The sequence below is a fragment of the Osmia lignaria genome, chromosome 2 (genome assembly GCF_051020975.1).
Source record: "Osmia lignaria lignaria isolate PbOS001 chromosome 2, iyOsmLign1, whole genome shotgun sequence".
Classification (NCBI taxonomy): domain Eukaryota; kingdom Metazoa; phylum Arthropoda; class Insecta; order Hymenoptera; family Megachilidae; genus Osmia; species Osmia lignaria.
The window spans coordinates 9,966,320-9,990,951 of NC_135033.1; the positions used below are offsets into that span (position 1 = coordinate 9,966,320).

The 24,632-nt window shown below is 31.6% G+C and overlaps 7 protein-coding genes across 28 annotated transcripts; 2 read left to right on the forward strand and 5 right to left on the reverse strand.

Moving 5' to 3' along the window:
* Window positions 1–8: 8 nt before the first annotated feature.
* Window positions 9–1,329, reverse strand: Rfk (Riboflavin kinase). Of its 2 annotated transcripts, XM_034334286.2 has the most exons (5): window positions 1,230–1,329; window positions 892–1,070; window positions 513–661; window positions 327–429; window positions 9–264 (listed from the first exon to the last, which is right to left on the reverse strand). In XM_034334286.2, the coding sequence occupies exons 2-5, from the start codon at window positions 977–979 to the stop codon at window positions 161–163; spliced, it is 444 nt and encodes a 147-aa protein (XP_034190177.1). In that variant the 5' UTR covers window positions 980–1,070; window positions 1,230–1,329; the 3' UTR covers window positions 9–160. The 2 variants fall into 2 exon arrangements, with proteins under 2 accessions (XP_034190177.1, XP_034190175.1); XM_034334284.2 differs by lacking the exon at window positions 1,230–1,329 and having other exon boundaries at window positions 892–1,204.
* On the forward strand, window positions 901–21,846 carry LOC117608730 (cyclin-dependent kinase 2-interacting protein-like). Of its 13 annotated transcripts, none has more exons than XM_076691236.1 (6): window positions 901–960; window positions 15,366–15,431; window positions 15,551–15,774; window positions 15,844–15,952; window positions 16,068–16,285; window positions 19,740–19,879. In XM_076691236.1, the coding sequence occupies exons 2-5, from the start codon at window positions 15,401–15,403 to the stop codon at window positions 16,262–16,264; spliced, it is 561 nt and encodes a 186-aa protein (XP_076547351.1). In that variant the 5' UTR covers window positions 901–960; window positions 15,366–15,400; the 3' UTR covers window positions 16,265–16,285; window positions 19,740–19,879. The 13 variants fall into 13 exon arrangements, with proteins under 13 accessions (XP_076547351.1, XP_076547338.1, XP_076547331.1 ...); XM_076691223.1 differs by lacking the exon at window positions 901–960 and adding an exon at window positions 13,848–13,979; XM_076691216.1 differs by lacking the exon at window positions 901–960 and adding an exon at window positions 14,030–14,160.
* On the reverse strand, window positions 1,545–2,853 carry LOC143305219 (3-oxoacyl-[acyl-carrier-protein] reductase FabG-like). The gene is made up of 4 exons (XM_034334268.2): window positions 2,677–2,853; window positions 2,233–2,549; window positions 1,966–2,167; window positions 1,545–1,891 (listed from the first exon to the last, which is right to left on the reverse strand). The coding sequence occupies exons 2-4, from the start codon at window positions 2,547–2,549 to the stop codon at window positions 1,649–1,651; spliced, it is 762 nt and encodes a 253-aa protein (XP_034190159.2). The 5' UTR covers window positions 2,677–2,853; the 3' UTR covers window positions 1,545–1,648.
* LOC117608729 (tetratricopeptide repeat protein 27-like) lies at window positions 3,139–6,232 on the reverse strand. The gene is made up of 8 exons (XM_034334269.2): window positions 6,055–6,232; window positions 5,100–5,955; window positions 4,957–5,023; window positions 4,566–4,898; window positions 4,304–4,477; window positions 4,059–4,211; window positions 3,822–3,983; window positions 3,139–3,740 (listed from the first exon to the last, which is right to left on the reverse strand). Exons 1-8 carry the CDS (start codon window positions 6,131–6,133, stop codon window positions 3,174–3,176), a joined length of 2,391 nt encoding a protein of 796 aa, XP_034190160.2. The 5' UTR covers window positions 6,134–6,232; the 3' UTR covers window positions 3,139–3,173.
* Window positions 6,826–13,796, reverse strand: mdu (mitotic spindle positioning protein meduse). Of its 7 annotated transcripts, none has more exons than XM_076691183.1 (7): window positions 13,655–13,796; window positions 9,953–10,090; window positions 9,665–9,686; window positions 8,688–8,887; window positions 8,354–8,599; window positions 7,932–8,097; window positions 6,826–7,839 (listed from the first exon to the last, which is right to left on the reverse strand). In XM_076691183.1, exons 4-7 carry the CDS (start codon window positions 8,876–8,878, stop codon window positions 7,735–7,737), a joined length of 708 nt encoding a protein of 235 aa, XP_076547298.1. In that variant the 5' UTR covers window positions 8,879–8,887; window positions 9,665–9,686; window positions 9,953–10,090; window positions 13,655–13,796; the 3' UTR covers window positions 6,826–7,734. The 7 variants fall into 7 exon arrangements, with proteins under 7 accessions (XP_076547298.1, XP_034190157.1, XP_034190154.1 ...); XM_034334263.2 differs by lacking the exon at window positions 9,665–9,686 and adding an exon at window positions 10,203–10,449 and having other exon boundaries at window positions 6,827–7,839; window positions 13,655–13,787; XM_034334261.2 differs by lacking the exon at window positions 9,665–9,686 and adding an exon at window positions 10,180–10,449 and having other exon boundaries at window positions 6,827–7,839; window positions 13,655–13,787.
* Window positions 16,914–21,978, reverse strand: LOC117608725 (uncharacterized). Its single transcript, XM_034334254.2, has 4 exons — window positions 20,108–21,978; window positions 19,940–20,038; window positions 19,714–19,879; window positions 16,914–19,643 (listed from the first exon to the last, which is right to left on the reverse strand). Exons 1-4 carry the CDS (start codon window positions 21,976–21,978, stop codon window positions 17,763–17,765), a joined length of 4,017 nt encoding a protein of 1,338 aa, XP_034190145.2. The 3' UTR covers window positions 16,914–17,762.
* Window positions 21,979–22,319: 341 nt separating this feature from the next.
* On the forward strand, window positions 22,320–24,583 carry RagC-D (Ras-related GTP binding C/D). 3 transcript variants are annotated; one of them, XM_034334258.2, is made up of 8 exons: window positions 22,320–22,373; window positions 22,597–22,670; window positions 22,870–23,018; window positions 23,100–23,506; window positions 23,576–23,712; window positions 23,780–23,922; window positions 24,003–24,151; window positions 24,241–24,583. In XM_034334258.2, exons 2-8 carry the CDS (start codon window positions 22,668–22,670, stop codon window positions 24,432–24,434), a joined length of 1,182 nt encoding a protein of 393 aa, XP_034190149.1. In that variant the 5' UTR covers window positions 22,320–22,373; window positions 22,597–22,667; the 3' UTR covers window positions 24,435–24,583. The 3 variants fall into 3 exon arrangements, with proteins under 3 accessions (XP_034190149.1, XP_076547290.1, XP_034190150.1); XM_034334259.2 differs by lacking the exon at window positions 22,320–22,373 and adding an exon at window positions 22,500–22,517; XM_076691175.1 differs by lacking the exon at window positions 22,320–22,373 and having other exon boundaries at window positions 22,443–22,670.
* The last annotated feature ends 49 nt before the right edge of the window (window positions 24,584–24,632 follow it).

Genomic DNA, 24,632 nt, shown 5'->3' on the forward strand with positions numbered 1-24,632 from the left:
ATATTTTTTTATGGTGAATTTACTTTCATAAAGTTTACATATTTTAATACTGCCACATATTGTCTAACAAATTTATTTTAAACTATGTTTAAAATAAGAAAATATCGTCAATTCTATAAAAGTACGTTTTTATGCATTAATATCAACAAATACGAATATGTTATTCTGTAAAAAATTTGTTATTTTTATAAGCCTTATTTTGTGGCTGCTCCAGTTGTTGTTCAGCAATTGTAATATCATTTTCTATTGCTTTAATTAATTCCCCTAAAAGAACAAAATATATCATTTAATTTTTTTAAACGGTTGTTACGTAATTATATACTTACCAACGGAAGTATAATCTTGTTGGGGTCGTATATAACCCAGGAAAGTTACTTTAATTAGCTTTCCATAAAAATCATTTTCAAATTTGTGAAGAAAATGTACTTCCTAAAATAATAATATTTTCTAATCATTTGAAATTTTTAAATATTAAATGTTGAATAATATATAAAATGTATTCAAATTCATACTACTGTCTTCTTTTCATTTTTATAGAATGGGTTCCAACCAATACTTGCAACCATTTTATAAACATTTCCGTCTATAGAAGCCCATCCATAATAAACTCCAGTATTAAAATCATCAGGTAAAGCTTCAACTACTTTATCTTCAATATTTGCTATGAAAAAACATTATGCAAAAAACAAAATTGTGTATTATAGATCGATTTTCCATCTTTTATATGTTCCCGCCAATAGGTATGCGTAGAACAAATACTTGGCGTTTTCGTTAGAAATTGATCACATGCAAGATTCTAGACTACCTTGTACAATGTTAAAATAATTATTGTTTTCTGTTAATTGATAAATTGTGTAATTCATTAATTAAAATTCCGATTTCAGGCTTTACCTGTTGGTATTCCTAAAGATTTGGAACCTCGGCCGAAACCTTTGACCACCAATCCAGATAAAAAATACGGTAAGTTTTCGGTACACATAATATATGTATTTTACAATTAATGCCGCGTTTAACTTGTTACTATTGTCATACGTTTAATGCTTCATACTATATATATAGTCTTAAGTGTTCTTAACAGAAGATAAAGAATTGGTTAGGTGACGTAGTTTGCATATCAGTTAATGTAAATTTGTTTCATAACTGTATAAGAATTTCCTTTAAAATAACTAATATATAACACAGCATATTCTTCGGTTTTATAAAATGAAAGTTAATTGTTTGTAATATACCTATATAAAATTTTATCCTCAGCTCCTCGTTTCATGAACAAATATCGAACATATGGTACGGGTTATCAGTGAATATTTTTTATGTACGTTTCGTTGATAATTGATATCTGAGTTAGTAATAAAAACTTCAGTCCATGCAAGAATTATATTTAATTGATGTATTATGAAACGACAGTATGACTTCTCAGAAAATTATATTAGTATGTTTTTCACTTAAATTTAAAAAGAAATCTAAAATCTAAAAATAATTGTTATTTACCAATTATACAATACACTGTAAAAACTAAATGATTATAAAATAATAATTTAGGTAATTCATAACTCATAATTTATTACATTCATTAGGAACATTAAGTTCTTACATATTAAACAGTTTTATAAAATGTATGAATATAACACTTTTAAATAATGCAATATTCTTAACGAGGACACATAACATGTCTTCCTCCATCTACAGATAATGTTACACCTGTAACAAAGCTAGCATCATCACTAGCTAAATATGCAATTGCTTTTGCAATCTCAGAAGTATTGCCTGGTCTGCCTAGTGCATGGGTTTGTTTAGAACCCTCAAAGAATGTCTTTAGTTGTTCATCTGTCATACCACTACTTTTATGCAGATTAGTTATTACAACACCTGGATTTACAGCATTTACTCGTACCTATAAATCAAATAGTAAATTTGTATAAATATAAATTTGTATTAAAGATAATAATTTAAAATTATAATACATACTTGTTTTGGTGCAAGTTCAAGGGCGACACATCTGGTAAATTGATCAACTGCTGCTTTACTCATACAATATGATAAAATACCTGGGAATGCTCTTAGTCCAGCCACACTTGATACATTTACAATATTACCTTTAGTTTTTGTTATATGTGGAACAGCCAACATTGTCATGTGCATCAATGAGCGTACATTCACATTAAATATTCTGCAAAATGTATATTGTTTTCATGTTCCTTTCATGAAATTTAATTTTCAAAAATAAATTTATACCTATCATGTTGTTCTAATGAAAGATTTTCTATTGATCCATTTTCTAATACACCAGCATTATTAACTAAAATATCTAATTTACCATAATGTTTGACAACAGATTCAACAATATTTTTAACATCAGCCTCATTAGTTAGTTCACCAGTTACCATAAATGTTTTGTTAGGTTTACATTTTTCACTAACTGCATTCAAGTTTTGTGCATTACGTCCTGATAATGCTAGTTCTGCTCCAAGTTGAGCAAAATGTATTGCAGTTGCTGCTCCAATTCCAGAACTAGCTCCAGTTATTAGCACAACTTTTCCTGTAAATGCCATCTAAAAAGAACATTAATTGGAATTAGAAATTATTTGATTATAAATGTTTTATTATAAACAAATCACAATTTGCAAAATGTCTGTTACTCTATTTTTTAAAATAAAATATAAGAAATAGTTAAAGTACCTTTGCGCAAGGTCAACTATCGTATTTTCAAGAATAAAAATAAATTTAAATATATTTGATAATCCGAGTTGTTGAGATTTATGTGAGCTTCGACGAAAAAATAATTCCATCCAACAGAATGTCGGGTTTATATTCACTCCGTATCCTTTCTCCTCAAACAGGTTGTAGCAAACAGCGACTATAGATAGTAGAAGATAATCAGAAGACCTGAAATTTGATCCTAGCGCCATCTATGCAAAAACGGTCCAAACTATTCAACAACTTACTCCGCAAGTCGATAACTTGCTGGCTTATCGATCGACCATCCTGCAGTCGGTAAATTGCCGAGTAGTTTCTGCCGTTATTACATAGATGGAGGAGTCGAATTTTTGATTGGCACCAAGGGGACAATGAGTATAGTATCTACATAAAATTATTATATAAAATACATATTTGTAATTTTGTAATATTATAAAATAAAACATAAAATATATAAACGCATATATAGTATTTAATGTCTATAAATTGTTCAATTTCATTTTTTCTAACTCAATTATTACAGTATTTAAGTATTCTTCGACTTTCTGTAAGGATGTAGAAATTTTGTCATTGTCCCACTGTTGATCTTTAACTTTTTTTACGACACTTTGAAGAGATAGTTTTGCACTTCCTAATAGTGTTCTCCTTTTCTTATCCTCGCATTTGGAAGCACACTGCAAATACATTTCTGCTAATGTACAACATAATTGCAATATTTTTGTAGTTGATTCTTCCTTCTGAAACCATTTAAGATCTGAAACGGCAGCTCGATGCGCTTGTTGCAAATACTGCACCGCTTTTTCATCATCGGTATCTGCATTTTTAAGTGCGGTAAGGTTTCCGTACATTCTCCATACATCTGAATTATTATGTACGAAGGAACTAATTCTTCCAAATAATTCTAAAACTTTGGGAAGCAATCTCTGCGCTGGGTTTCCCTCTGAATCATTTATATTATTTAGTATAGCATTGGTTAGTATATCAAGAATTTGAACGTCTAAATGATGATTTTTGAGGTCCAAAATACGATGATAACATCGAATTACCTACAAAAATATTAAAAAATTGTTAACTTTTAATAGAAAAGGTTTAATTATTTTATTCTTAAAAGTAATATCTATTCTTACTTCTGAGAAATGTCCTAAATCAATGCTAACGATCATTAAATTATCCCAAATTTGCCAACGATCGTAATTACACTTGATAGCATCTTGAAGAGATTTCCAAGCTTTTGGTTTATCACCAAGTTTTATATAAGCTTTTGCCAAGTTATTCCATGCCTCAAATGTCTATAATTAATTTATAAAATTTTTTATTCTTGAATATTTGATATTGAATAAGTGTTTCTAAGGAACCATACACACCGTTTGTTCTAAAGCACAGTAACGTTTATATGCTGTTACTGCTAATTTCCAATCTTCTGTTTCCAAAGCAGCAAAGCCAAGTCTTATCCAAACGTCCTCCTGAATATTATTTAATTCAACTGATAATTTTAAATGTGGTATAGCTTCTTTATACTGGAAAATAAAACAATAGAATGCACTTATTTAAATGATTAAACAGTAGAATTTAATATATATACATGATTTTACAATAATTATATACTAACATTTTTCTTTGTAAAATAGAAAAATCCCCAATGTTTTTGAGCTCGACTACTTCTTTCATTAGACAGCTTCCATGCTATTTCATAAAAACTGGGATCTTGAGTTGTATCACCTAGTAAACACCATAACTTAGGTGTTGGCTTTTTGCATATTTCTTGGCGAATAATTTCTTCTGCCTAGAATTATTAACAAAGTGTGCATTTGTTCATTGCATATATATATATATATATATATAAATGTTTTATATAAATTAAGGAAATGTACTTTATGTTTCAATTCCAACAGATTATAACAAGTAACAACTTCTTCCCATAACTCTAGCTTCAAAAACACATCTAAAGCTCCTTTTACTAATCCAAGACTTAACATTAATTGTGCCCACATCTGTTCCAAGTGCCAAATTGGTTTCACTCCACTTGCAAAAAACATATCTATCCTATTTGTAACGGAAACTTTTGAATTTTTCAATTCGTGTATCAAATACTCCATTTGCATCATCGATCGTTCAATGGCTCTTTTATCAGTGAATTCTAATACACACCGATAATAAAGAGCAGCCATTTTTAAGGACCAATTCTTTGTACTATCTATTACTGCCTATAAAATAATCTTTTTCAGTAATTAATTTAAATATAATAAAGATAAACATACTCACGGTTAAATAAGGTTTCAATTCTTCATCTGTTAATTTATCCTTTGGTTGTGATAGTTGCAACTGAGTACTATTAAAAACAAAATTTGTAATTAAATACACTTATTCTTATTAATGTTTTAATAAAATATAAAATATATACTTACTATTTAGCTAATATTATTGCTTCTTCAATTGTTCCTAATTGTACATTTTTTATATTTTCTGCAAACTTAATATGTTCCAATCTGACATCATCATTTAATTCCAAAGATTTTGGTAAATCTTTACAATCTCTAGAAGGAAACTGATTATCTCCTGTATCTACTTTTAAAAATAGTTGAGCCTTGTCTTCTTGTTGATACTTTGTACGTTTACCCAATACACCTTCTAGCTTTAAATTTAATTTAGCTGCTTCTATAGCAAGTTCAAGATATTTTTCTGATTGTTGTATTCTTCTATAATAGAAATAGAACTGTGCAGCCTCAATATAAAACAAGGTTTTACAATAGACATGTTTCAATAATGGCAAATTATTAATCTGAATAATTAACTCTTCTGCCTCCTCATATAGTACACCAGAATTTTCATTTAATATAAATTGATGCAAAAGTTTCACTCTCAACAGCCACCAAATACAGCTTTTATGAGTATTTTGTAACAATTTATTAGAGAATATTATCTTAGAAAAATAAAGGAGTTCTGGCATTTTAACATTTGCATTGCATTCATCATGCAAAGATAAATCTTTAAGTACATCCTTTCTTTTAACTTTTAACCATTCAATGTCCCCAGTTACTTGAGGGCCTGTCCAATTGCATTGAACAAAGTATAATAATGAAGCTACTCCAATGCTTAGCCATAAATTATGCGTGTCTTCTTTCTTTATACTCTCATTCACTATTTTATCAAAATTATCAGTATCAGATAATATTGTACACAGTCTTGAAGGTAATTCATCATTAATAACATGTTCATATTGTCCATTTAATATGCTTTTTATGTAGTGTGATATTTCAACAGCTGAAACAGAGAAAGTAAAGTGACTTAATTAATATACATAAATGATAAAATATAACCTAATTTCATACATAAATGGCATATTCTTAATTTTATATTTACTTTCATCTTCAATAACATTTGTTAGTAAAGAAATTGCAATCTCGTCATCTGTCATTTTCTTTTTATTTGAAATATCCATAGCTCTTATCTGTCGCTTCAAAACACGTGCACAGACGTCAATATTAGTCCCACACTAAAATAATTCGTGTTAATGGCTGCTTGGAGTGTGGAAACGGGAATACTGACGCCATCTATCGAGAACTTGCGGAAACTAGTCGGCAACATTACCGACCCCGACCTTTCGGAAAGTCGATCGGTAAGTTGTCGAGTAGCTTGAGCCATTTTCGTATAGATGGCGCTATGGTCGAATTTTTAAAAATTTAATCTATGGCGGTCTTTTTAAAATAAAAGTTCGTCAAACAATTATTTGAATAATTTATCGATTTTGTGTTGATTTTGACTGATTTCTAAAAAAATAGAATCAAAGGGAGTCAAAATTGTGTCTTTTTATTTACCAGTGCGAGGTGTGGTAAAAATGGAACAAGTACAAAGGATTTATTTTGTACTTATCTTTAATATATTTAGGAGAAAAGAAAGGAAACAAAGTTTAACATACACATCTTATTAACTCAAGAATGATTGCACAAACTAATCGTTTATCCTTATATGTAATTAGAATTATACTATCACATATGCAAATAAATCAAACATACATATATGTAATTATTCCTTACAACTGATTAAGTACATAATACATAGTTAAAAATACATATAATATGTATAGTAATAGATATATTACAATTAACAAGCAAATATATGAGATATATATGCTTGTAATACTTAAAAATAATAGGGATAATTTTACTTTTAGTGTAGCTTATTCTTTAATACTGAAAGCTTCTAAAAAAAGAAAACATTAAATATAATATATAATTAATCAGGTAAATTTTTCACTTTTGAATAAATATTTATCGTATTCTTAAATAAATTAGTACGCAAGTTGAACAGATGAACAAAACCAATAATATTGGCATAAAACATACTTTAAAAATGAAAACCCATTGTCGCACGCGCGCATTTGTAAGCTATAAAAATCTACGTGGAGAAGGACATGCGGCGGCAGCAGCAGGTAGTATAAATATAACTTAAATGTTTAGCTTCATATCAGTCTTCTCCACACAGCTCCAGAGACAATACCCAACTAAAGGTAAATACATATAATTCGAACTCTCTGATGAAGAAAAAAATACAACAGATCAAAACCAAGTGGATCAAAAAAATTAAAAAAAGACCAACAAGAAAATATAGTAAAAATTTTGATTAAATTATGGATTTTACTGGAACTGATATGGACACCGACAACAACACTGCGGTAGATACATCGATCGTCATTATGATAAGTTTTCGCTTAATACGTGTATTGGTGTGCCTGTTGTTAAGTATTTTTATAAATCGTGACATGCATTGTTGCGTCGCCCGAAAATGCATGATGCGTATAATTATTTTAAGAATAAAACATTATATGCTTATCGTATTATACTTATGGTGAGTTACATACTGATATGAAAAAGGTTGTTTTATCAGACTGATAAATATCAGTATGGTAAGGGTGGTACTGTGTTAGGTTCGAATGCTGAGGGTAATGGAAATGTTTCAGCTGATCTTACCATACCCGTTAGCGACTTTCAAAGAACGATGATAAAAATTGATTGTTTAGTTTTTACAATGCGTAGAAACTTTTTAGAAATTTAAATCGTTCTCATTGTTCTTATCGTTCGATTCCTTTTTTGCAGCTATCAAATTTTCCCATTGCGCGATGAGGGTGCTTCGGCGTCGTGGATTAGGCTAATGAATTATTGAATATACATATCAGTTAAAACATTTTAACGTATGAGAAATACGTATTTGACACGTTATAAAAATAAATATTTGTATACCTTGTGCTTTCCTTTAGCTTCCTTTTCTACTTCATCCTCATTTAAAGTGTTAGACGAGGTGCCACTTCTTAAAGAGCTCGAACCATCATATATGTCCGAATCATTGTCATTACCAATATCTAATAAATTTGGTTGAGATTTCGCCAGCATCTGCGACCGCATTAATCTAAAAATACGTACACGTACTTTATGATTTTCTGAATAAACGAAGGTACTGTATATAAGCATCACCTCATAATTTACCTCAATGATACATTAGATCCGATAACGCATAATTGTAAGAAAAATGATATTGTAAATATAATGTATTAATACTCCTAAAGTACAAAAAAAATCTAAAGACAACGATACACTTATGTTTCTTTTCTTCCTGTAATGAATACCTCTACGGTATTTAACGCGTTAACAAAACAGATCGGTACCTGAGCTCATTTTCTCGCTCTTTCATTTCATGCAATTCTTTCTGAATTTTTTCTTCCACCGGAACGTATCCTTTCCTGACCGGCGGCTTCTTAGGTTCGTCGTCCGGTTCAAATTGAATTTCCAGACTCTTGTTGAAAGCTTTAATACTCAATGGATTCAGTGTGATAGTAGGTGTGGTAGGTGGTGTCAGTGTGTCGTTAACAGTGGATTTCGGTTTGTAAATTTTCCCTCGGGTAGCCAGAAACCTATGAAATTGGCACAAGTAAATATTGGATGCTTCTGATTTGAACGTGCCGAGTAGAATATCGATAGAATTAACGAGTAAATGTATACCTATGCATCAACCCTTTTTGGCTGGGCGCTGTCGCGAAACGTAAAGGTGTCGGTGTTGTGCGACTGGATATCACTCCGTTCGTCATCTTTGGTGTTAAAGGTGGTGTCGATGGAGTTAAACTAACTGCTTCCAGAATTTGCGGGGTGGACGTTGTCCTCTTTAACTTTCCTGAAGTTAAAGCTTGCGGCATTCGTCGTACCTGTAACGCCCGAATTTGTTATCTATTATTTTCAGTTATTTTAAATAGAGCGTGCGAGAAAGCGTAACGCGTACTAAATAAAACAACCTTTGTAACTTACGGTAGACTCTTCGCGAGCATAGATAGGAAAACTGCATTTTTAATCATTATTATCGGCGACAATAGCCGCGTCATGTACGAAAAAGACAGTTCTACGGTAAACGGCATTACATACACTTTAACGTATCAGCAGATAAGATACGTCCATCAAAATCCAACAGTGTTACGAAAATAAATGTACGCATTTATGTATTGCAATTTCACTGCGATTATAAACATAATAATAAAATAGATTCGTTGTATTGCTAAAGCAATAACAAAATTTACTATAGTTTAACAACAGATTCGTTTTCTGTCCTTTGCTTTCAAACTATATTAAAGAAATATTTAAAAAGAAGAACTCTGCGTGAGATATCGCGATACTCGTTAGGAGAAGAAATATTTTAAAGACGAAAGATGAAAATTATTCCGGTCACGCGGCTAACAAGATTGAAATACTGTACGGATCGTGAATCATTAAATCGGTAACCGAGCGTATATAATCGTCCTTGTCGTTCACGGACATCTCCTATACGATGATCTGATGCATTTCGTCCCTATAAGGATACCATCAGCCGTATACTTTTTCTCTCTTTCATTCAACGACCTTGAGCAAGAATATACGTATGTACAGTATCGTGAAACTAAGGCTTTTCTTAGTTAAGGGAAGTGTAGGGGAAGGAAGAATCCATCACTCGCCTTATTTGTCCATATTCTTTATCTGTAAAGATAGGAGGTTCTATGTTAATGACGGCAAGTGGTGGGAAGCTCCTTCCTCTATACTTACTCATAATCGAGGTTTACGTTCAGGGGAAATGTAGGCTTCTCGTAGTTAACGGAGAAGGTATCAGGAGGACTCTGGAAGAACTTAAAAGAACCTTAGCAAATACAGGATTCTCCCAAGATCAAAAGCATATGATGGGAGGCTTTTCCCATCCCTTAACCAAGAGAAGCCCGCGTTGCACCTGAGTGTACGTCGCGGCGTACCTTGGAATCAACCGTCTCGTGGGATGTGGTTTTAATGCTGCCCACGTTCCTCAGCTCGTGCTCCCTCTCCGTGACCTCTTCGATCTCTTTCTGTATTCTGTCAGTCGCCTTCTTCAGCTGCTCCAACCTATGCTCCGCCTGCGTATGCAACCAAATGGAATTCGATTAACCAGAAGAAATCCACATTTTCAGCCTGGATCCCTAGTTACGCTAATAACAGTGATTACATCATATTCCTATGAAAAATTACCTTGCATCTTAGCAGATGCAAGGGTTCGTTCAACCGCACGTCGGATGATTGCGATTCGTGATGATCCTCGTAATTACAGAAGTCAGTGTTTCAAGTCGGATTAACGGCTACGCAATCTGACCCTCTGGACCTTCATTCTAATTTCAACGTGAACCGTGCGACCGGGTCTAAACGTCGCTTTCCGTACACCTTCGCGGTCGAGGGATTTTCAATGCGGTACTAGAGGGTCCCTGGATCCTTGGCGAGACTTGTCCGTAGGGAGAGATACAGAGAGAAAAAAAAAATAGAAACCACGAGACGAATCAAATTCCAGGCTACCTTTGCGTCCCGCTAACGGGAAGCAAATTCCAGAAAACTAGCCGAACAAAACCGCCGTGCGATTAAACCTGTCACGGCGTTCGTGTTCACCGATTGCGATCCATCAAAACTTTTATCGCAACCAGGATAATTAGATTTTTTGATCGATAACGAACGTCTATCATAAACGTGGCTTGTTTACATGATTTAAGATTATTCTTTAAGGGATCCATCTTAATTAATAATGGATATTTGAAAATCTTTGCATTATACAAGAAATCCAATGCATTGGCTAAGAACTATCTTAATTATTACTTCACTTTTCGGAAGAATAAATAAGATGCACACCTTCTATTGTATGTTTGTTGTTGACCGTTTAAAACGAGAACCGAATGAGAAATTGTTTTTCCAACTTACCGAACGGGTAACACGAATCCGTGTCTTGTCGGACTTTGTTTCAACGAACAATCGAACTGTTAGTTTACGCTTTATCTACGCTGACCGTTCTTAATCTAGTTTTATCAATTGATATCGCAATCGATGACTGTTGTTTGATTTTCACTGACTGGTTGAAGAGAGACATTAATAAAGAATATCACCCAATTGATATTTTTCATTTAACGCTTTGAAACGAGGAAACGTGTATGAAAATCAAGGTCAATTTTATTACCGATCGACAGATGATCGCATGGCGAATTTCGTTTCAACGAGCCTCTCAGGTGACTCACTAGACAATAAATAACGATAAGATTCTGATTCGAAATATCTTCTTTTCTACAATTTAAGATAAATATTTTTTATTGACATTACTTCGCATTTTTACTGAATAAAATATTTCACCGATGTAATAGATTAAAAGTCCTAGTGTTGTTCATAAATTAGACGTTAAGTAGAACAATTACTGTACTTTAACCGCGGTATTTCTTTCATCCATGAAATTCAGTTCGTTCCCCTGCGTTATACAGAAAAGGCGATTCGAACGTTTTTTTATCGGTTTAGCAAGAGTTCTCACGCGAAGAGAACGATCTCATTCAATGCAAATCGTAAGATGCGTTAGGCATGAATAATTAGAAGCGCAGTGAAACGGATCATCTCTATGACAATTACCTTAGAAACTTCGAACACGATTTCATCACAGTTTTACGGTATCATCGAATCATTTCACTTGTACCATTCCCATCGCGACGATTAAATGAATATTTATCAGAATATGTGTCCGAAAGAAAGAAACCGGTGGTTTTGTGGTTCACAGGTAGGAAACAAGTTCACTCAGGTGTTTCACCCGCGCTTCCGCGTAGGAACCGAATATTACTGAAACGAGTTCTTGAAGGGTTTCCAGGTGAGCAGCTGTACTCGAGCAGTTAGGAATGCTGCTCATTGAAAACTGAACACCGACTAGTACGACTGCTTAACTGTAACTCGTGTCTGTTTCCTTTCTAAAAAAAAAAAAAAGAAACAAGAAAAATGGGAAGAGAAAAATGAGCCACGAGTCTTCTTTCGATAGAATCCCCCGTTTTTATCTGTATCGATGACCGACTTAAAATTCCTGTTCGATGATACACGCTCGATTTCAACGAAGGATTATAAGTACAATCTTACAATCTTTAGTTTCAAAGATTCACCCGGTAAAAATGATCAAGATATGTAATTAATTGAATTAGGAATAACTGTTCTGAAGGGATTGATCGAGATATTTTTTTATTATAAATATAATAAAACAATATTCGTCTGTAGATGAAACTAGCTTCTTTCAAAATTGGGAACCACTGCTGATTTGTTAAGAAAGAAATATACAGCTATACGCAGAAGTATTCGCACACTGTTTAAAACAGAATGCTTCGTTTAAAATTGGACCAAATGACTTGAGGTTTCTCGAGAATCTATCCAAGTTAATTTGCTAAGATATGTAGTTTTGTCGTTTTAAAAAATTACAATTTATCAAAATCGGGAAAGAAATAGTAAAAGGCAATTTTTTAACTTTTTTATGTGAGTCAAGAAAGTTAAAAAATTGCCTTTTACTATTTCTTTCCCGATTTTGATAAATTGTAATTTTTTAAAACGACAAAAGCGTATATCTTATTGTTAGTAAATTAATTTGTATAACTTCTCAAAAAATCTCAAGTCATTTGGTCCAATTTTAAATGAGATATTTATTTTGAAGAGTGTATCCAAACTTTTTGACGGTAGTGTATATGGGCCTGTTTCCTCAAACACTGTCATCGTCGTTAAGAAAACGGGAGCGCAACAGCTGTTTTAATTTCTTCTACCTTTATCATCGAAACATCTGTCGAACTGCTTTTAGAAACGGGACTAACCACGTTTACAGTCGACGACGACGACCCACATACCTTATATGTAATTAAATTAAACCAGCATCGAATGTAGCCGTGAAACGCAACTCTTCAAGTTGCAGCAATTAAGCCCGCGGAATTTAATAAATATTCAAACGGTACCAATTTGCGAGTACGGTGTGAAACACCTCAGGTCTTGCGTCCTATCACGAGCTACATAATTCGTCGCGTGTAAAAAATTGCTCTGTTACGTTATGTCGAGGAGCTGTACAATACCGGTTCTTTTCTCAACGCGTACAAGTGCAATCACGAGGTTAACGATAAGTTTGCGTATGGATAAATTTTGTCCACAAACTGTAAACTTATCGCTACCGTTAATTAGCATTTTTCATCTGAACCCTCCTTTTCCGGTATATGATCAAATTTCCATCAGACTCGATATTATTATTATCATCGTCACCGTTTTTCTGAAAATAAATGCTCTCATTCTAAACTAGCGTACAAACTGATTTGAATAGCCGTCCGACCAGTCGTTCGCGAACGACTGAATTCCCTGCATCTTTGAATTCTGTTTAGACAAATGATACGCGACGTCTGTTCGAAGTTATCTTCTTAAAAATTCGTCAGAGAAATTACCAATTCTAATATCGTTTCTTCGTTTCATTAGCATCGAAAAGTACCGCTCTACCAACCGATCAATTCAAACGGTACCTAACGTTAGACATAAATATTGAATACAGTGACACCTGAGCGTCGGTCAGGTGTTGCGCGCTTTAAAAAGGAAGTTAATTCATATGATATATATTGTTGATTGGAAATAATCGTTTTATAGTATATCAAAGACAATCCATCCAGGACACTTACCTCCATTTTCATTGTTGTAACAGTGAAGATCTCGCACAGAGTACCGAACACCAGCGAAACCTTTTATTGGGCGCACCTTTTGATACGAGTTGTCGAACACGAAGCACGATTTCGATCTGTTTATCTGATCGTGAACGCAAGCGGTTAACCTCTGTATCTATTATCATTCCGCGTAGTTACGTCACCGGTCGGAACTCTTTTCTTTCGCACCTGTTCGAAAAAGAACTGTTCCAAATTCGAATCACCGAAAAAAGTCGAGCACCATCCAGCCTCTTCCGACTGCTAACCAAACGAATCCGGTTTCGACGACGGACACGTCTCACAAGTATGAAACTTTCCACTTCCTTCCGCGACTCGAAAGCTTCGTTGTGGCTTGATCGATTCCGATCTTACACCGGTAGATTTGCACGAACACGGGAGAACCTGAATCGTGTTCGCAGCGACTCGTTTGGAATACGCCTAACCAGATTGGTCGAGCCTCGAGAAACCACGGCCAAGAGATGCCGGTACGTTATTGCGTGGCCCGTGAACGAGAGGCCGGTTTCGAAACAAATTCTCGAAATACAAGAAACACGTTCATTCTTCTTCGTTTATCAAGTCACGGAGTTACGATCGAGACGCGGTCGTAGTTCGCTCGGCGACTGCCATTTTACCTGCGTGACCTTGTTCCCCGGCCGTTCCTCGAACAAAAGTAACAGAGCCAACACGATGCATCGAACAGACGTTCCTGACTTTTGTCTTATCACGTGTGTAACATTCCTTTCGTACTTTGAACTTTAACCAAGATATTTAAGATTCTTAATTTGGTTACTGATCAAACTGGAAACAATCGGCATGCATTATGCTGCATTTATTTTTAAGTTATATTGTCAATGTCATATTTCCAGGAACGACGACGGGGACAATTATACGCAGTTTAATTCTCATTTGATTTTCTCATGACATTATATGTATCATTGTTAATTAAAATTTCTTTATATTTAATATATTGAAAGAAAATGTATATCTTGAAAAATGTTAAAGTTAAGAATACATTGTACCTTATTTAGTGTACAATTTATTTAAAATCTAATTTTGTATGAAAGGACAGTCACTTTTTTGTATATTAATATTTCGCATGCTTGTCCGTTGCTTTTAAATTGCGCGCATCTAATTTTAAATTCAATTTTACCGCATAAGTGTATCATTGCGCCATCTGCATGATATACTTTCAACATTTTTTAAATACAAGGCAAATTCTCTACAATTATTGTAAAAATTTAAAAGAAAACACGATCGATTGTATATTTTACATGTCTAACACAATTAGATTATATTTAAAATGTTGTAATATTTTGTGTTATTCTTATAATTAATATCTTCATAAGCAGATTGTTTAGAAGCACTATTGTCATTGGTTGCTTCTCCATAATACTTTATTTCATAATAAATAACCAGTAAGATGGTATTTCGAACCTTTTGTAAATATATTATTGTAAATAGAAAACTTAATCTCTAATTTTTACGATTTATTAGTATGTAATATCGATAGTAATCATATACTCGTATTTTGTATCATCACACAATATTTTACATATGTAATAATTACTACAAGAAACTTTCTTCTTGTTATATTTTATTTTTGATTACATAAGTATTATATATGAATTATTGTTTCTTTTATTTCATTAATTTTGTATTTGCAAACAATAATTCAATTTTATCACAACAGGTGATATTAATAAGAAAGAGGCTTGTACAGGCATAATGAACAAAGAACAATTTTCACCTGTCAGTAGTAAGTAATTAATTATTCTTTCAAATAATTCTTACGTAAATAAGCACAAACAATTTGTATTAAAAATTATATGTAATTTAGGAACGAATATAAAAACCTTTTTTCAATTAAACTTACAGAAATTTCATCTCCAAAATCAACACAAGGAAGAAACTTAACAGGTTCTGTTCGTCATATACGAGATTTAGCTGCAGATATTCATGGAAATATACAAAACTGGAATACATTTCATTTACAAGGAGTAACATTATTAAAAAACATATCTCAGCTAAAACAAGATGAATCGTATTCTCAAACTCTACAAGAATTATGCGATAAATTGGAAGATGTTTGTGATGCACTGGTAAAACATGTTTTAAATATACATCTTTGTATTAAAAGAGAAACAATTTAAGCAGACTTTTTTCCACAGGATAATACTGTGAAGAGTCTAGGTGATATTGCGTATCAAATAAAAGTAACAGCATCTTTAGAAACACACAAGGATAAGCTATTTGTAACATGGCCAAATATAAAATTTGGTATATATGATCATGTTCCATTAATAAAGAGCTATATGCTATCTTTCAAATAAATATAAAATTATTTCATAAACATATGTGGTATAAAATGGTAATTTATGTATCTGTTTTTTAGAACAAGTAGCAGAATTAATATACAACACATACTTTCAAGAAGCAAAGATAAAACGTAAAATTCTGGAAGATGTAGCTCATTATTACACAGAATCCTGGAAAATGTTGTTTCTTGCTACCTGGGTGCATCAATCATTAATACCAGAAAATTTGACAATATCTTTGGAATCATTATTGATAGAAACTGGGCATAGATAATTATTGTTGGTATTTATTTGGGTAAGTATCTTCTTATTTTAAAAACGATTCCATGTTTATAATTATTTTTTTTTGTATTTATATAATAACTTATAACTATTGAAATAAAACAAAGATTAACAGAATGATCATTTATTTGTGGCTTTTCAAACACCATTTATATAATTTTACAAAAAAAGAAGTATGTAATTGAAATGTATAGTTAAAATTCTGATCAAGTTGTGAAATTTTATTTGTAATTGGTATCTGAGATCACAAAAAAGTAGTATGAATGTGGTATACATTGGTTTACATATGTAGACAAATTGTATCTTCAACACAAGGAACTAAAATTATGTAGTTTATGATAAATTGCAATTGATTATAGTTTGTCATTAATCTAATGCTACTAGTACCATTAACCTTTAATTGTATCAATACATTGTTTATATATGTATAATACATATTTACAGATAGATACAAAATTAATCATTTCTGCTATACATAAATGCTATAACAATGTGGATGGAATTATTTTCTTGATGTTTAAAGTATTTTTAGTTGTATAATATTTTATACGAAAGCTGTAGACAATTCAGTGTAATTCATTAATAGTTATTTGTAATTTTCAATGTTATTATTTGTTTATCTTTTCAACGTAATAAAATTATTAATACAGTATAAATATAATTTATTTTATTTATCAATTTACATAGTCACTGAAAGTAGTAAATATTGTTAAATATCATTAAAAAATTAATGCAATCATAGGTGCAGAAAGCTAAAATTGATTCAGAAAATAATTTGTGCATGATCATTTTAATAGTACTGTAACTAAAAAAAATTATGATAATATATTTTCATCTGATTGTATAACTAATAACTACGAAAAATTATATTTACAGAAAATATATATATATACACGTATGTCTGAATGTGGGAGTGGGAGTTGTATGAATGAGTGCATGCGTGTTTTATAATATGCAATTCATCATTCTAGTAGATTTAGTTCCTTACTTCTTGATTCAATTACATACGAGTCTTTTTACAAACTAATCTTAAACTGAAAATATTCACTGCATTATGTGTATGATTATAAAGACCGTTCACCGAAAAATAAAAAAAAATATTTATGTGTAATAATAAAAATTCGTTTACACTGAAAAAATATACAACATAGTAAAGTTTCTTTATATGCTATGAATACTTTTTTAATGTCATTTCTGAATACGACATATACATTATCCACAATAAATATAACAGAAACAGTCTTATTTACATACACATATGAGAATAATGTATTATATTACTTTAATATTTGATATTCTCTGTTCAATTATGGAAGTTACAGTGTTATTGTTATACTGTCAGAAATTCTATAAAAAAATATCTACACCATTGTGTAATTATATGCATACATATTATACAATTTCAATTGTATAATAAGTTTAACATTATTATACACTATACATATTAATTCAATTTCTTTAGGAACATCTTGCTGGAAATTATCCAAGAATCAACTTCTGGTATTCCTATTAAATTCTTCGCTTAACGCTTCGAAATCAAGATCCGCGTCTAAATTTGAATTATTTGGTATCAAATTATTTTCTAATATATTATCTGGCATAATATTTTTTAGTCGTTCCGATACTAATTCATCGACTAAATTTGATTGATCTACTAGATGCAGTTGTTCAACTAATTTTTCATCGATTAATAGATTTTTGTCTATCACTCCACTTGTACTTAAAATATCTAAGTGTGCAATATGGTCGTACTGAGTTATTTTTGACATATCCAAATTTTCTGAACTACCAAATATATTAGTATCACAATTATTGGAAATTATTGGTACCGTATCTTGAAGCATAGTTAGGTTGTCTGAAATTTTGCAACTAGATGTAGCAGGCATTACTTTAGAACTTGTATCAGATGATACAGTTTTAATGCAATTCATATCCGACGAAGTCATAGGAATTATTTTCGAGACTAACTTTTGAAACCCTTTAGCCAAGTTCTGAGTGCTATTTTCTATACTGTTCTCAAAATGTGCAGTTTCTTGTTTTGGATAAGTTTCCATAGCACCATTTTCTAACTTAACAAAACCCTGTTCTGGCGGTTCTAATTTAATGAAAGTTTGCTCTATATGCTCTAACTTAGATTGTTCATAATTACCATCAACTTTACAGAAGTCTGTTGATCCTAAACTGTTCCCTAATTTCGTAAAACTTTCTTTACGAATTTCTGATTTTTGATAGTTCGAAATTTTTGACGAACTGATATCGACCTTTTGAAAACCGGGATTATCTGATATTTGATTCTGAATCTCTGGATTTGAGATTAAAAGTTTCGAGATGTTGTTAGATTTATTATTCTCTGTACTATTTACAGGACTTGGATTTCTTCTCATCAAAGTTAAAGCAGAGAGTACCTCTGGACAAGTAGGATTTGTTACAGCCTCGCTTCTTCTATCAGTCAGAAAGTCTGAGACACTGAGATCTGAACTTTCAGAAAATCCACTAGACATTCGTTCTTCCAAATTTTCTTTACCATCCTCAGAATTGTCTATTTTTTGTAACTTGTGCGGAGGTTCCCGGCTATCATATGTACTACAAATAGGAGTCTCAACCTTCTTCAGAGCTTCGTTATTAATTTTATATAAACCAGGATTAAGACCCAAAGCATCACAAAGAGATTCTTCACTGATGTCAATCAAATCCTTATTTGATTCTTCGTCGCTATTCGTACTTGTTAACATTGTTCCAGCCTTTTCCCGTATCTTATCCATTAATTGTTTTAATTCATCCAAAAAATTTCTTACATTATTTTCTGATTTCAGTACTAACAGATCAAACAGTGATTGTGCATTAAGTACTGGCTTTGCTGCTATCTTTATTATCTCAAGATCTTCGCATACAGAAATAGCTTCTCTTAACTTTATCTGACGTCTTTCTGACTTAGCTTCCGGTGTAACGTATGCCCAAGGGCCCCGCTTCTTTCCCTTACGTTTCAAAGGATCTTGCCCTCCGCTTTGTTTTAATTCAGGTTCAGGCGTTGGGGGAGGTAGTTGTTCGGGACTACCATGATCAGGATGCATTTCAAAGTGCCTCGCCATACGAGTGCGTCCTAAATATATTTTATTACACGTAGGACATCTAAAATGATCTGATATTTTACGTTTTGGTACTTCTAAGCCTGTTAATAATTCCTTAGGAGATTCTTCTTCTTCAAGTTTATCGTTATTAGTATTATAATCACTGTAACCACCGTCTGAATCGTCTAAATCAGGTTGCAGGAAATCTAAATGATGTAAATGTTTGTAATCTCGTACCATGTGCCTTGGAGGCCGAGAAAGTCTGCCAGATCGTGTTCTGGCTACAACCTTTTTTCTTTCATCCTAAAGAAAATATTATTACATTAAAATCGCAGAATCATTTTTATTTATGAAAGGCGTAAATCGTTTATACTTTTATTTCTTCTTGTTCTTCATCAGGAATCGGTGGTGGCTTAGGTGGTAGCAAGGAAGAAGGTCTAACAGCACTTTTTTTTGGTCTGCCTCTTTTTCCACCACGGCTTTTTAATAAGTTATTAGGATTTCTAATTCGCAAATCCAGTTCTTCAGGAAATACAACTCTGAAGACATATTAATTGTTTAGTTATAAAGGTTAATACATTATATATGTATGTACTAACCTATATACAACTCTTTCATTTGAAGCAGCTGCTTCTTGACTGCGTTGTTGCAATACATGTGCTATTTGTTTCAACTGTGTTGGTGTCAAACGTTGCATACTGAAATAAATATAAACAGTGTCATTAAAAAAGAACTAAAAACGTATTATACATGAATTATTTAAATACCTATGAAATGTTTGTCCTTGTTGAACTATTTGTATTGGATTCTCACTAGAGCCAAGTGGTTTAGATGCGTCCGAAGATTCACTTAGTACTGTTGATTTAATTGGAGTAGTTTTAATTTTTTTATTCATTTTAAGATTTGTGCCATTTACTATGAGATTAAGTTTATGTTTAATAGCCTCATTCTGCAGTGGTTTACCAGATTCGAGTACACCAGCTTGTTGTACAATAGATGATTTTGGTGAAACATTTACAGAGTTGTTTGAAATGTTAGTATCATTTTGAGTAGTCACAGTTACATTTTGCTTGGTTGAATTATTAAATGCAATTTTTGCTTGAGGTTTCAAGATAGATATTGGTGTTGAAGAAATTTGAGTTGGTTTTAAAATAGATGTAGAACTTGTCGTTGCGGTTTTCAAATCTTGACTTTTAACGATTGATGCAGCACGAAGCACAACCGGTGCGCTTGAATTAACTGTAGCTTTTGGCATTCCAGTTGCTATAGCAGTTTTCTTACTAATCGTGGCTTTTGTTTTAATTAATTGGGGCTGAATTTGTACTGACTTCAAAAATTGTGCAGGAATAGCTGTTGCTACACTTGTATTGTTTATAATTTGGTTAGTCTTTGGAAGCACATTTGATGTACCTTTTAGCACCGGAGTTAAAAATTGTTGAACATTTCCTCTCTGAAGAGGTTGAGATGTTTTTACAATCGGCGATAAACGTATTTGCGAAGTAACAAGATTCTGTGTTGTTCCAGACATTGAATTTACTATAGTATTAGTAATATGCGGTGTACTGACAGACTGATTCTGTATTTCACAAGTACCCGTTATTATCTGAGAAGTGTTCAAAAGCTGTGCAGATATACCACTGGTATTTAATAACTGAGCTGTTATGGGAGTGGCTTTTATTATTTGTGGGGACAAGTTATTTAATATAGTTGCCTTTGAAAGTAATACAGAATTAGGATTAGAATTGGCATTAAGCGAATGTACAGTACTAATAGGATTAACAGTGGCATTAGTAAGTTTGTTTGAACCTTGAAATAATCTAATATTTTTAGCTGGCTTGAGTATAGTTTGTGCAGGTTTTATAATAAATTGTGAAGATGGTAAAATCACAGGCAGTTTCTGTAAGATTTGTGCCTGAGAATTAGGTATTGTATTAAGTTGATTTTGTGCTATGCTATCTTCAATAGTATATTGTAAATCATTCTCATGAATATTTTTAATATGTGCAACATCTGTCTTTACTGCATGTACCTTAGATTGTTCTAAAACTATTGTCTGTGTACCTGAATTCTGTTGAATCATATTATTTTGATGTTCAATCAATTGAGTTTCATGATTTTGATCATGTAAGCTTACTTCTTCTAATGATAAATCATTATCAAATTTTTGAACTTGAAGATGTTCATTATCGGACACTTTTTGCATATGCCATTCTTGGAAATCAATACATTCTGTTTTAATCAATTCATTAACATTAGACTTGTGTACTTCTTCTGGTTGATAATTTAACTGATCAATTGGCATAGAATCTTGAGAAGATAATGAATTTTGGTCCTGTATATTAATGTTATTCTTTGTTGAAACATTCTGTTGTAGAGTTGAAATGGTATTATCTTGATCCTGTTGATACATAACCTCCTCACCCGAATTTACCTCGAAAGTTAACCCTAAGGCCGCTGCCTGTTCCGGAGTCAAGTGAATGGTTTGAGAATCATTGTCGTCATTTTGTAAAAATGCGACGAATTCATTGTTCTGATCATCATCATCAACAACTTGTTGGAACGCTTGTTGAAGAAGATCGGAAGCACCAGTAGAGGATGCATCGTTTGTAAACACAGTGGAATTCGAAATTTCTGCCATTTCCTAGCTTTTTAGCTTATAAAATATAACTACACAGTTGCGACAATCACTTTCATGTTTTACTATAATATTTTATGCAATTGTGTCTTCGTAAAATTTCGTTGCTCTTCACGTTTATTTCATTCCGTTTTACACGTTTTTCGCGCAAACAGAAACACATGAGATACGTGAAGTAAGTTACAAGTACTGTTAGAAAAATGGTGATATAGTTAGAGAAATATGTAGTTGCACGATTGGTAATTTGTATTCGTGTCTATTTTCATTACACCGTTTATTCAGTACTGTAATCACGTATAATAATAAAGTTATTATAATACATTCTTATATTTTGTAATTTGTACTCCTTTAATCATGTACTTACTATGAAGATGATCATTGTAATCAATTAATACAAAGTATGATCAATGTTATTCTAATGAATGACAAACTTCATTTACAATTAGTTAAATGATTGAAAATGAATATTTATTTTTGTGTATGGATGTGTCATACTGATATGTGTATTGATATTGTATCAAATAATTACTGTATATAATTTAGTATGGTTCCACGCACTTGCAAATATATGTCTAATTTGTACTGATTTTTAATTGTTATTAACACACAATATATTTGTAGTATTGTGAGAATTTCTGGAAATAGTAGTCTGCCTTGATACAAAGATAATTTAAAATACATAAAGTAAGAATATGGTAAGTAGTTCATTTCATTTATTGATAAAATTATTTTTACTTAACACTATTTTTCTTTATTATCTGAGTACCATTTAAATAACTTTCAAGTTATTTGTTCAATGTTTAGTAGTTCTTATAGTGTGCAAACAATCTATATTAAAAATATTATAATTACTCAATACTTGTTATAATTTTTAAAATAATATTATTATTATAGGATGATGATGATCAATATCAAGCAGGTTATGATGTAGGTTCTTTCCCTAAAGATTTTGGATATGCTCCATTCGATGGAGAAACAGAAGAATCAATGGATCCCTTGGCAGGGGAACAAAAACCTAGAATACTTTTAATGGGACTTAGAAGGTATTTAGATTTTAACCATATTTAAAAATTGCAATATTATTTCATCAATTATTGATTAAATGAAATGAATGATTATTTTAGAAGTGGAAAATCATCAATACAAAAAGTAGTCTTTCATAAAATGTCACCAAATGAAACATTATTCTTGGAAAGCACAAATAAGATTATTAAGGATGATATAAGTAACTCTAGTTTTGTTCAATTTCAAATTTGGGACTTTCCAGGACAAATTGACTTCTTTGATCCTACTTTTGACAGTGATATGATATTTGGTGGTTGTGGAGCATTGGTTTTTGTAATTGATGCTCAAGATGATTACATGGAAGCACTTAATAAACTTCATTTAACAGTCACAAAAGCATACAAAGTTAATCAGGCAATAAAATTTGAGGTGTTCATACACAAAGTTGATGGTTTGTCTGATGATTGCAAAATGGAAACACAAAGAGACATACATACTAGAGCAAATGATGACCTTGCAGATTCTGGTAAACAAAAGCAGCTAAAAAATCATTTTTATTTCATTAACAACATATGAAAATTTTCATATATTTCAGGATGCGATCAGATACATTTGAGCTTTCATTTGACATCTATATATGATCATAGTATATTTGAAGCATTTAGTAAAGTTGTTCAAAAGCTGATACCACAGTTACCAACTCTAGAAAATTTACTTAACATACTCATATCAGTAAGAAAAATAATTATAACTCCTTTTATTCTATTTCTTGACAAAATCATACACCATTTTTTTACAGAATTCTGCAATTGAAAAGGCATTTTTATTTGATGTAGTATCTAAAATTTATATTGCTACTGATAGCTCTCCTGTAGACATGCAAAGTTATGAGCTTTGCTGTGATATGATTGATGTTGTTATTGATGTATCTTGTATATATGGGTATGCCTTAATAATTTTTATATGAAACCATTATATCTATATATATATATATCATGTGATTGACTTTATATTAATTTTAGTTTAAGAGAAGATTTAGAGGCTGCAGCATTTGATAATCAGAGTTCTAGCCTAATTAAACTAAACAATGGAACAATTTTGTATCTAAGAGAAGTTAATAAATTCTTGGCCCTAGTTTGTATTTTACGCGAAGATAATTTCGATAGGCAAGGTAATGTAATTATAATAATACATTATTCCTGAATAACGTAAAAATATGAATTATTAAAAATTTTTAATAATTTTTCTTTAAATTTGCAGGTGTAATTGATTATAACTTTCTCTGTTTTCGAAAAGCTATACAGCAAGTCTTTGAATTGCGTAATAAAACTATAACAGCCACAAATGTAAATAATCATTCAACACCACCTATTAATGAGACCTCAAATGCACCTACAGTATCACAAAGTGGAACAATGGGACAAAATGGTACTGTTGTAATTGCACAGAGTTAATTTTTGTATACAAAATATTTTATCTAAATTTTTAAACAAAAACGAAGATTGTTCATATCAATTTTCCATTTTATTTTACATGCTGCGAATAAGTCACGATCTTGTTATCTATACCTTAATTTCATAGGTATTTACTTAATAAAAGATGTAATTACTTTATTATTTCTTATCAACTTTTTTAATGAAATTGCATTAAAC

Coding starts and splice junctions, on each gene's coding strand:
- Rfk (XM_034334286.2), bottom strand. CDS start 979: ATGTGTACCGAAAACTTACCGTATTTTTTATCTGGATTGGTGGTCAAA. Junction 430..512: donor AAAATGAAAAGAAGACAGTA/GTATGAATTTGA, acceptor TTATTATTTTAG/GAAGTACATTTTCTTCACAA. Junction 265..326: donor ACAAGATTATACTTCCGTTG/GTAAGTATATAA, acceptor TTGTTCTTTTAG/GGGAATTAATTAAAGCAATA.
- LOC117608730 (XM_034334270.2), top strand. Junction 15,432..15,550: donor ACAATTTTCACCTGTCAGTA/GTAAGTAATTAA, acceptor TTAAACTTACAG/AAATTTCATCTCCAAAATCA. Junction 15,953..16,067: donor ATGGCCAAATATAAAATTTG/GTATATATGATC, acceptor TCTGTTTTTTAG/AACAAGTAGCAGAATTAATA.
- RagC-D (XM_034334258.2), top strand. Junction 23,019..23,099: donor CTTTTAATGGGACTTAGAAG/GTATTTAGATTT, acceptor TGATTATTTTAG/AAGTGGAAAATCATCAATAC. Junction 24,152..24,240: donor AGATAATTTCGATAGGCAAG/GTAATGTAATTA, acceptor TTAAATTTGCAG/GTGTAATTGATTATAACTTT.
- LOC143305219 (XM_034334268.2), bottom strand. CDS start 2,549: ATGGCATTTACAGGAAAAGTTGTGCTAATAACTGGAGCTAGTTCTGGA. Junction 2,168..2,232: donor TCATTAGAACAACATGATAG/GTATAAATTTAT, acceptor TACATTTTGCAG/AATATTTAATGTGAATGTAC. Junction 1,892..1,965: donor TTGAACTTGCACCAAAACAA/GTATGTATTATA, acceptor TTTGATTTATAG/GTACGAGTAAATGCTGTAAA.
- LOC117608729 (XM_034334269.2), bottom strand. CDS start 6,133: ATGGATATTTCAAATAAAAAGAAAATGACAGATGACGAGATTGCAATT. Junction 5,024..5,099: donor GCAATAATATTAGCTAAATA/GTAAGTATATAT, acceptor TGTTTTTAATAG/TACTCAGTTGCAACTATCAC. Junction 3,741..3,821: donor ATTTAGGACATTTCTCAGAA/GTAAGAATAGAT, acceptor ATATTTTTGTAG/GTAATTCGATGTTATCATCG.
- LOC117608725 (XM_034334254.2), bottom strand. CDS start 21,978: ATGGCAGAAATTTCGAATTCCACTGTGTTTACAAACGATGCATCCTCT. Junction 19,880..19,939: donor AATGAAAGAGTTGTATATAG/GTTAGTACATAC, acceptor ATATGTCTTCAG/AGTTGTATTTCCTGAAGAAC. Junction 19,644..19,713: donor AAGAACAAGAAGAAATAAAA/GTATAAACGATT, acceptor TATTTTCTTTAG/GATGAAAGAAAAAAGGTTGT.
- mdu (XM_034334260.2), bottom strand. Junction 8,600..8,687: donor CAAAAAGGGTTGATGCATAG/GTATACATTTAC, acceptor CCAATTTCATAG/GTTTCTGGCTACCCGAGGGA. Junction 8,098..8,353: donor GAGCGAGAAAATGAGCTCAG/GTACCGATCTGT, acceptor ACGTATTTTTAG/ATTAATGCGGTCGCAGATGC.